Source organism: Leucoraja erinacea, unplaced genomic scaffold (genome assembly GCF_028641065.1).
Source record: "Leucoraja erinacea ecotype New England unplaced genomic scaffold, Leri_hhj_1 Leri_1709S, whole genome shotgun sequence".
NCBI classification, from domain to species: domain Eukaryota; kingdom Metazoa; phylum Chordata; class Chondrichthyes; order Rajiformes; family Rajidae; genus Leucoraja; species Leucoraja erinaceus.
The window spans coordinates 5,528-16,655 of NW_026576011.1; the positions used below are offsets into that span (position 1 = coordinate 5,528).

Consider the following 11,128-nt stretch of genomic DNA (forward strand, 5'->3'; position numbering starts at 1 on the left):
ACTAAATACAATGAACCTGTTGCAAGATTCCACAACATTTATTCCACAGAACAACACATCGGAATCTCCAGTAAAACAGGCATCTGTGAAGCCCCCTCAGCCATGTTGTGTGTTAGCCTGAAACAAAGCGCGTGATTGGCCAACTGGCAGACAACTCAATGTCAAACGTGCTTTGATTGGACTAAAAATACCCGAAATGTTTCCGGTTTTTCTATAATTAAATAAAAATATGCAAGTCTTGTTTCATATCGAGTTTCAGGGGTGATTTATATAATTGTTTTACACAATATGTGAAAATTTCATGTAGTTTGGTGACTTGGGTCACGAAACTGTAGAATGAAGCTCCTCGGCCCACAGCCTATATGTATTGTCTGGGCACAGCACCATATTAGATATCTGTCTAAACTGCCTGTCCCAGCTAAGGACAAGGTAGTGGCTTTCATCCAAGTCTTACAAGCTTGGTTTAGTTCACAGACGGATGCCCTTTCTGGAACCAAGATGGAAGTCATTTGAAAACAAAATGGAGTTAGTTGTCCTTCCGGAATGGGCAGCTGTACTGAAGCTGTGCCAAGATTTGAGAATAAGGCTGACATTGCAAATATATGGGTCCAGCCTCCTTTGTTTCCCTTAGGCTACAGATCTTTCACTCAGATTTAGGTGTGTTTTATTGATAAGAAAATGTATAATTACTCTAACTTTCCTTTGTTCTTTGAGTGGAGCCCGAGAAGCACTGAGCAACGTGTGTGTGTGCTCTGTGTAGATCTCGCCACTCCCGACTGGCAAATTGATTAAAAGATAGCTATGGTTTACCTTTAACAATTGTGTTGCTGTCTGCTTTCTTTAAGAGACAAACTTTGACAACTGCGCTCTTTGGAATTCTTCAGAATTAAAGTTGTACTATCAATAATGAAAGAAAATGCCAACCATCCAGAAATGATAAGAAATTATTCTCGCCTCCATGCATATCTGTAGCCGTAGGGCAGTCGCACACCTCCCCACTACTTCAAAGATAGTTCCTGCACTTGGCAATATCTGTTGGTGTTTGGCGGCTGAAACACGGCGGCGAGTCTACAGACAGCCCGGCACCCGGGTGAATCACCCCATGTGGGGGTCGGGGGGGAGGGTGAATCACCACAGATTGGGGGTGGGGGGGGGGGGGGGTGAATCACTACAGATTGGTGGGGGGGGGTGGGGGGTTGAATCACCATGGGTGTGGGGGTGGGTGATTCACCTGTGTGTGGGGATCGGGGGGATGAATCACCATGGATTGGGGTTGAATCACCATGGTGTGGGGTCGGGGGGTGAATCACTCCAGTATGTGGGTCTGGGGGGGGGGGGAGGGGGGTGATTCACCCTGGTAGGGGGATCGTAGTACCAGTACCGGTGCCGTGTGATCAGTGACTTTGGGTGGGTGGAGGGACCAGACTGTCCCCAACTCTGCTGCAGCTGACGGGGATGCTGTCGGGTTTATGGCCCCGTGTGTCCATTGCCCGGTGTGCGTGCGCTGCCGACCCACAGCCCATGACAGTGCGATGGGAGCCAGCTTGGGGAAGTAATGCCCCGTCCCACTTAGGAAACCTGAACGGAAACCTCTGGTGACCTTTGCCCGCGACCCAACGTTTCCATGAGGTCGACGGAGGTTTCGGTCACTCTCCCTAATAGTCGACAGTGGTTTCCACGTGATCGAGGCTTCTTCTGGGTTGCTTCGATTGTTTCAACAAAATCAAAACCAGTCACGACTAAAAATAGATCGCCGTTTGGTCAAAGCCACTGGAGTGGGATCGCTATTTACTTACAGGCAGTCAAAGGCAATCTCCTTCACTGACCGGCCGTTTTGATTGGCTCATTGAAGTTTTCAGGACAGATAGATAAAATGCCCGCTAAATTTTTTAAACTTTAGCCAGCTGGGGGGACGGAGGGCCCCCCCCCCTCTTCCCTGCGAGGTCCCCTCTCTTTCTCTACGTTCTCTATCCCCTTCTGCTCCCCCCCCCAATCTCCCTCCTATTCTACCCCCCTCGATCCCCCCCGACCCCCACCGCGCTTCAAAGGCAGGTGCCAGAGCAAACCTCTTTACATAAAGTCTACAAAGCAATCCTCCGCAATGTCCAGTATCAGAACTGTGCAAGCGATTGTGTTGCCCCCACGCTTCGGTCCTCCACTAGCTAGGACGAGAGGTGCTGAAGGACCCGTCTCCGGGCCGGGCGACCACCGACGTTATTCGTGTGGAGTTTGCACGCTTCCCCCTCCGTGGTGGTCCGGATGCGGGTCGGGGCAGGGGAGATGAGCTCAGCTTTCCAAGCCTGAATCCAAGCTCAGCCTTCCTCCCGCGCATCCTAGCCCCGACGGGCCGAGTGCCGCTGCCTTCCTCCCCGGACAACAACCGAGGGGGAAAACACAGACAAAACCTCTTTCAACCCCCCGAATCCCTCAGGGAATGACCCTGTCCTGTCTTTGAAATCAAGCTGTCACAATTGTGCACGATCACTCAGCATTATCCTTTTTTTAATATATACTAGACCAAGTGAGACACGTTGTGTCCAATCCCATCAACACGTGGTGGTGGGGGGGCGGCCTGCGGCGTCACACACACACACACACACACACAGTGGGCAGAGAGTGGGGGGGGAGAGGGGCGTGGAGGAGAGGGAGGGAGAGGGGGTAAAGGGGGGGAGAGGGGAGGGGGGGAGGTGGAGAGAGGAGGGGGAGAGTGGGGGAATGTAGGGGGGAGGGACGGGAGAGGAGGGGGTGGTAGGGGGGGAGGGGAGAGAAGGGAGGGTGGAGATGGGGGACAGGAGATGGGGAGAGGAGATTGGGGAGAGGAGAGGGGGGGTGGTACGGGGGGGTGGAGAAGGGGAAGTGGAGATGGGGGGAGAGGAGATTGGGGAGGGGAGAGGGGGGGGGGAGAGGAGGAGGGGGGGGGTGTCAATAAAACGACTGCGAGTTGGGCGGGAGTGTGTGACGTCACTTGCAGTGCGTGGAACACAGCGCTGATCGCGTGCAGCAGATCCATTGTGACGTCATCAGCGAGGCCTTCTCGTTTATTTTCAAAGTTTCATCGGATTTGCGAACATTTTCATAAATAACTCGAGAAATAAAGCACATATTTTACAGATAAGGCTGTTTTTGGAACTGCTTGACCAACCTATTAGCCTGTGGGTGGTAGGCAGTCGTGTGGTGTAACTGGGCACCGTAGAGCTGGGCCAGGGCTGACCACAGGGAAGAGGTGAACTGGGCCCCCCGGTCAGTGGAAATGTCAGAGGGCACTGCGAACCGGGCGATCAGTGGACCGCCATAGCCTGAGTGCACGCCACGGCGGAGGTATCTGTCAGTGGGATCACCTCCGGCCACCGCATGAAACGGTCCACGATGGTAAACAGATGCGTGACCGCGAAATCCTGCACCAGGGCCGCGTGTACTGCTGGACCTTGGAGGTCTGACAAGGGAGACAGGCGCGGGCCCAGGCAGCTACCAGCTTGCGGAGCCCATGCCAAAACGAACTTGGCCGACAGCAGGGCGGACATCGCGTGGATGCACGGGTGGGCCAGGCCATGGACAGTATCAAAAACTCGCCGTCTCCAACTTACAGGGACGATAGGGCAGCCACGTCCAGTGGAAACGTCGCACAGAACCACGGTGCTTTCCGCACCGCAAGGCACTTCTGCCAGGCCGGAGCCCGCGGAGCGGTAGGTCATACCGGCATCCGCCCGCTGCTCTGCTGCCAGCTCACAGTAGTCGATGCCGTGGTCGAGGGCCGAAACGGGGCGGATAACCGGGCAGGATAAGGCATCAGCAACGACGTTAGGTTTCCCTGCTATATGACGGATATTGGTCTTAAACTCTGAGATGTAGGCAAGGTGCCGTTGCTGCCGAGCGGACCACGGATCAGCGATCTTACCGAGAGTGTAAGTGAGGGGCTTCTGATCCGTGAACACGGTGAACGTGCGGCCCTCGAGTAAATACCTGAAACGCCGGATGGCCAGATATAGCACTAGCAGCTCGCGGTCGAAAGTGCTGTATTTCCACTCAGGAGCCCGCAGCTGCCGGCTGTAAAACGCCAGCGGAGGTCAACGAGCTGCTCCTGTACACACCGCTTACGGCAGGTCTGTTAGAGGACAGTGAGCGCGGAGGGGCCATGAAACTGACGGGAACTGCACCAAAATGAAGTAGGTTCATGGCCAATTTACGAAAGCTGCGTATTCAAGATCCTAAACCAATCGAGGTCAAAGGTTTAGCTTTACTAAAACAAAAGGAAGCACATGATGGCAAGGCCAATAGTTTTGAAACGGTGATAAAATACCATGCCAACGAACTCCTGTAGAAACGAAACGGTGAGGCCAAAAGGAAGAAGATACATTTATTGTTAAGCCAAGATGGTTCTGCTTGTCATCCAGCGAGAAGACAGAGGAATGACAAAGAGATGGCCCACGAGGGAAGGGGGGGGGGGGGGGGGGCTGTCGATGACTGGTCAGCTCGGACCTTGCATCCCATCCCAAGAATGGACACCACATTCTTGACAGGCCAAAGGAGAGCTTGTAATAGGAACACTTCTCCATCCGTTTCTCACCACGGATGGCTGACCTGCTGAGTTCTACCGGCACTTTAGATGGGAATGGACAGGTGACGTGTCGGGTCTGGACCCTTCTTTGGACTGATGGAGTCGGGGAGAAAGCTGGAAAAAAGAGATGGGGTTGGGACAGGCTTCAGGACTTGATTTTCCTTAATTTGGTGAATTCAATGTTCATGTCATTGGGCTGTCAGCTATGAGGTGCTGTTCCTCCAGTTTGCATGTCAAAGGGCTTGCGTGCTTGGCAATGGAGGAGGCCCAGGACAGGAACAACACTGTGGGAGCGGGAAGGGGAATTAAAATGGTTGGCAACCGGGAGATCCAGCAGGCCTTGGAGAACCGAGTGCAAGCGTAGGGTGAAATACACGCCTAGTCCTGATACAATAGACATTAGACAAGAGACAATAGGTGCAGGATTAGGCCATTCGATCTTTCGAGCCAGCACCGCCATTCAATGTGATCATGGCTGATCATCCCCAATCAGTACCCCGTTCCTGCTTTATCCACATATCCCCTGACTCCGCTATCTTTAAGAGCCCTATATAGCTCTCTCTTGAAGGTAACCAGAGAACCGCCCTCCACCTAAGGCTGAACATTCCGCAGACTCACAACTTTCCGAGTGAAAAATTTGTTTTTTCATCTCCGTTCAAAATGGCTTATCCCTTATTCTTAAACTGTGGCCCCTGTTTCTGGACTCCCCCCGACATTGGGAACATGTTTGCTGCCTCTAGCATGTCCAAACCCTTAATAATCTTATATGTTTCAATAAGATGCCCTCTCATCCTTCTAAACTCAAGAGTATACAAGCTGCTCCATTCTCTCAGCATATGACAGTCCCGCCATCCCGGGAATTAACCTACGCTGCACTCCCTCAATAGCAAGAATGTCCTTCCTCAAATTAGGGGACCAAAACTGCACACAATACTCCAGGAGTGATCTCACTAGGGCCCTGTACAACTGTAGATGGAACTCTTTGCTCCAATACTCAAATCCTCTTGTTATGAAGGCCATTCGCCATTCACTTTCTTCACTGCCTGCTGTACCTGCATGCTTACTTTAATTGACTGATGAACAAGGACCCCCCAGATCCCGTAGTACTTCCCCTTTTCCCAACTTGACATAATTTAGATAATAATCTGCCTTCCTGTTTCCGCTACCAAAGTGAATAACCTCACATTTATCCACATTAAACTGCATCTGCCCTCTACCCCAACCTGTCCAAGTCACCCTGCATTCCCATAGCATCCTCCTCACAGTTCACACTGCCACCCAGCTTTGTGCCATCTGCAAATTTGCTAATGTTACTTTGAATCCCTTCATCTAAATCATTGATGTATATTGTAAATAGCTGTGGTCCCAGCACCGAGCCTAGTCACTACCTGCCATTCTGAAAGGGACCCGTTTATACCTACGTTTTGTTTCCTGTCTGCCAACCAATTTTCTATCCATTTCAGCATTCTACCCCCAATACCTTGTACCCTAAATTTGCTCATTAATCTCCTATGTGGGACCTTATCAAATGCTTTCTGAAAGTCCAGGTACACTACATCCACTGGTTCTCCCTTGTCCATTTTCCTAGTTACATCCTCAAGAAATTCCAGAAGATTAGTCAAGCATGATTTCCCCTTTGTAAATAATTGACTCCAGCATCTTCCCCACCACCGATGTCAGGCTAATCCAGGGGTGGGGAACCTGCGGCCTTAAGGCCACATGCGGCCTTCTAGGCCATTAAGTGCGGCCTTTTGAATAAATACAAATTTTGTAGAACAAATCCTTTTATTTTTATTAATATGTTTTTGTTCGTCTTTTACTATTTTTATTTTAATCTTTAAACAAACGTATTTAAAACACCAAAGAGTAAAAGAAGATTCAACACAATTAGCATTTTTTAGCATTCAAATTAGCATTTCAACCTCACCCAGTTGTTGTCTCCAAGGCTGCTATAGAACTACAGATGGAATTGATTGAGCTCAGAAGATGACATTTTAAAGTCCTTATTCGACGCTGAAAGATCCGATAGAAATATGGAAAAATGCAATAGAATACCCACGTCTTCCGCAACATGCACGAAAAATGCTTTCTTGCTTTTCAACCACTTATTGCTACGAATCTACGTTCTTCTATCTAACCCAAATCAAGATGCCCTTAAGGTCACAAATGACGGATAACCATCTTGAAGATCATCTGAAACTGCGAACCTCCATGTTACAACCAAATATTCAAATGATTTCCCACAAAAAGCAGTCACAACAAAGTCAATGAAAGGTAGGTAACTTCAGAAATAACATTTTTTTTCATTTTCCAAGTTAGTACATAGTAGTTAGATTTTTACAAAATAAAGTACATTTTGAACTATATCTAATTGAAGTTTCATGGATGCGGCCTTATTAGATTACAGCTAACTTAATGCGGCATTCCAACATGAAAAGTTTCCCCACCCCTGGGCTAACGTCTATAATTCCCTGTTTTCTCTCTCCCGCCTTTCTTAAAAAGTGGCATAACATTAGCTACCCTCCAATCCACAGGAACTGATCCTGAATCTATAAAACATTGGAAAATTATCACCAATGCATCCAAGATTTCTAGAGCCACTTCCTTATCAGCCTCCAGTCCCATCAGTCTACCCGCCATTTTCTGCCTAATGTGGATTTCCTTCAGTTCCTCCGTCACCCTAGATCCTCTGGCCACCAGTACATCTGGAAGATTGTTTGTGTCCTCCTTAGTGAAGACGGATCCAAAGTACCTGTTCAGCTCATCTGCCATTTCCTTGTTTCCCCCAATATTAAATTCCCCCTTTTCAGTCTTCAAGGGTTCAACTTTGGTCTTAACTATTTTTTTCCTCTTCACTTTCGTAAAGAAGGAACAGCAGATGCTGGTTTAGAAAGAGAGACACAATCTCCTGGAGTAACTTGCACGTCTGGAGAGCATGGACAGGCAACATTCTAGGTCAGGACCCTTCTTCAGACTGCTTGGTGTGGGGGGTGAAGAAAGTTGGAAAGGAGAGGTGGGAGTGGTCGCCTTAGATTCCCTTCCCTCTACAGATGCGGCCTGACCCACTGAGTTCCTCCACCGCTTTAGAGGGAATGGACAGACGACGTTTTGAGTCTGGACCCTTCTTCAGACTGAGTGGAGAGGGTGGGGGGAGGAAGCTGGAAAAGATGATGGGGGCTGGACAAAGCTAGACAAGTGATAGGTGGACACAAAATGCTGGAGTAACTCAGCAGGACAGGCAGCATCTCTAGAGAGAAATAATGGGTGATGTTTCAGGTTGAGACCCTTCTTCAGAAGTGATAGGTGGATAGTGAGGGAGGCACAAGAAACTGCAGATGCTGGAATCTTGTATGGAACACAATTTAGTTAGATGCACAGGATCTCTTGCCCAGAGTGGGGGAATCGAGGACCAGAGGACATGGGTTCACGGTGAAGGGGAAAAAAATTTAATAGGAATCTGAGGGTATGTTTTTCACACAGACGGTGTATGGAACTACCTGTCAGAAGAGGTAGTTGAGGCTGGGATTATCCCAATGTTTAAGAAACAGTTCAGCACGTACATCGATAGGGCAAGTTTGGAAGGATATGGACCAAACACAGGCAGGTTGGACTAGTGCAGCTGGGACATGTTGCATACAGTTCTGGTCACTCCATTACAGGACTGATGTGGGGACTTTGGGGAAGGTGCAGAGATGGTTAACCACAATGGTTTAAAAACAAGGAACTGCAGATGCTGGTTTACAAAAAAGGACATAAAATGCTGGAGTAACTCAGTGGGACAGGCAGCATCTCTGGAGAGAAGGAATGGGTGACCTTTCTGGTCGAGGCTGAAGAGGGTCTCGACCCGAAATGTTACTATTCCTTCCTATCTACGTGGCGGTATGCCAGCAGGCTGGAGGAGCGGACAAAGGCCTTGCCACAGAGCGGGCAGGTAAAGGTGTGCAGGCCGGTGTGGTCTCGCATGTGCTACAGCAGGTGGTCAAGGCGGGTGAAGCCCTTACCACAGGACGGACAGGGGAAAGGACGCTCACCGCTGTAGGTAAGCAGGACATGCGGGTGAAACCCTTGCCACACTCAGCGTGCACAATGGGTCTCTCTCCGGTGTGTAGCCGTTGGTGCTCCCGTAGCCCCCATGCTCTCGTCACAGTGAGAGCAGCTGCTCGCCGACATGGGTCCGCCGGTGCTGCCGCAACCCCCGCGAGCTGTCAAACTGCTCACCACAGTACGGGCAATCGTAGGGCTGGCCACTGGTGTGCACGCGCTGGTGAGACAGGGCGTGGGAGGCCCTGGAAAAGCGCTCTCCACACACCGTGCTTTTTACGGCACGGTCGCCGGCGTGCACCCGCTGGTGGGATATAAGATAGGAGGAGCGGGTGAAGCCCTTGCCGCACTGGGTGCAGGTGTAGGGGCGCTCGCCAGTGTGGGTGCGCTGGTGCATCAGCAGGCTGCTGGACTGGGTGAAGCCCTTGCCGCACTGGGCGCAGGTGTAGGGCCGCTCCCGGTGTGGGTGCGCTGGTGCATCATCAGGCTGCCGGAGCGGGTGAAGCGCTTGCCGCACTGGGCGCAGGTGTATGGCCGCTCCGCAGTGTGGGTGCGCTGGTGCTGCAGCAGGCTGCTGGAGCAGACGAAGCCCTTGCTGCACTGGGCGCAGGTGTAGGGGCGCTCCCCGCTGTGGGTGCGCTGGTGCACCAGCAGGTTGCTGGAGCAGATGAAGCCCTTGCCACACTGGGCGCAGGTGTAGGGGCGCTCGCCGGTGTGGGTGCGCTGGTGGGACAGCAGCGTGGCGGAGCAGGTGAAGCCCTTGCCGCACTGGGTGCAGGTGTAGGGGCGCTCGCCAGTGTGGGTGCGCTGGTGCTTCAACAGGGTGCTGGAGTGGGTGAAGCCCTTGCCACACTGGGCGCAGGTGTAGGGCCGCTCGCCGGTGTGTAGGCGCCTGTGCCTCTTCAGGTCCGGCGACGACTTGTAGCCTTTGCCGCAGTCGGAGCAGGTGAAGGGCCGCTCACTGCTGTGCACCCGCCGGTGCTGCCGTAGCCCCGACAACTGGGCAAAGCTTTTGCTGCAAGTGGAGCAGCCATAGGGCTTCTCTCCCGTGTGCACCTGCCGGTGGATCTTCAGCGCATCCACCAACTTGAAGCTCTTGCCACAGTCGGAGCAGGTGAAGGGCCTCTCGCTGGAGTGCACGCGGTTGTGTCGCAGCAGGATACTGGTAGCTGGTGAAGCTCTTGCCGCACTCCGTGCAGTTGAAGGGGCGTTCTCCCGTGTGCACCCGCCGGTGGATCTCCAGCTGGCTCGGGCACTGCCAGGCCTTGCCACACACGTCGCACTCATAACGCTTCTCCTTGTTGTGCCCCATCATGTGGTCCTCCATCGAAGCTCAGCCCCTCGAAGCTCAGCCCGCACACCGAGCAGATGGGGGGGGGGGGGGGGCTCACCGGCACCCTGGCCGCCCTCAATGGCCGCTCACGTCCCCGTCTCTCTCCGTCCACAGCAACGGCTCCTAAACCCTGCAGGAGGGGAACACAGAGGGTCAACAAGCTGGCAAACAGGACATTACTAGCACATATTGGGTGCGTTTATGGTGGAGGAAACCATTATATAATTCTGCGCGGCACAGTGGCGCAGCGGTACAGTTGCTGCCTCACCGCCAGAGACCCGGGCTCGATCCTGACTACGGGTGCTGTCTGTGTGGAGTTTGTACGTTCTCCACTTGACCTGCGTGGGTTTTTACTCCGGGTGCTCCGGTTTCCTCCAACATTTCAAAGACGTTCAGGGTTGTAGATTAATCGGCCTCCGCAAAATTGTTAAATTGTCCCCAATGTGCGTAGGATAGTGCTAGTGTACGGGGTGAACGCTGGTCGGTCGCAGACTCCGCGGGCCTAAAGACCTGTTTCCACGCTGCATCTCTAAACTAAACTAAACCAAAGAAGTCTCTGTCTCCATAGATGCTGCTGCACCCGCTGAGTTTCTCCAGCTTTTTTGTGTAAACCAAAGAAGTGTCTTGAACCAAAATGTCACCCATTCCTTCTTTGCCTGACCCGCTGAGTTACTCCAGCACTTTGTGTCTATCTTCTCCACAGATGCTGCCTGACCCGCTGAATTACTCCTGCACTCTCTCTGTCGCTCTCTCTTTCTCTCTCCCTCTATCTATTTCCGTCTCTCTCTATCTCTGTCTCTCTTCCTCCTCTCTCTCTCTCTCTCTCTCTCTCTCTCTCTCTCTTTCTCTCTCTCTCTCTCTCTCTCTCCCTCTTTCTCTCTCTCTCTCTCTGTCTTTCTCTCTCTCTCTGTCTCTATCTTTCTCTTTCTGTCACTCTGGCTTTGTCTCTTTCTGTCCCTCTCTCTCCGTCTCTCCATCTCTCTCGCTCATTTCTCTCTGTCTCATTCTCCCTCTGTCTGTCTCTCTCCCTTTATGTCTCTCTCTCTCTCTGTTTCACTCTCTCTGTGTACCTGTCTCTCTCCCTCCGTCTGCGTCTGTCTCTTTGACTCTCTCTCGCTGTCTATCTCTCTCTCTCTCTCTCTCCTCCTGTCTCTTTCTCTGTCAGTTTGTGTCTCTCTCTCTCTCTCTATCACTCTTTC

The 11,128-nt window shown here is 51.8% G+C and overlaps 1 protein-coding gene across 1 annotated transcript; it reads right to left on the reverse strand.

Moving 5' to 3' along the window:
* Positions 1-6,335: 6,335 nt before the first annotated feature.
* Positions 6,336-10,401, reverse strand: LOC129716121 (oocyte zinc finger protein XlCOF19-like). Its single transcript, XM_055666005.1, has one exon. It carries the CDS (start codon positions 9,881-9,883, stop codon positions 8,993-8,995), a length of 891 nt encoding a protein of 296 aa, XP_055521980.1. The 5' UTR covers positions 9,884-10,401; the 3' UTR covers positions 6,336-8,992.
* Between the last annotated feature and the right edge of the window lie 727 nt (positions 10,402-11,128).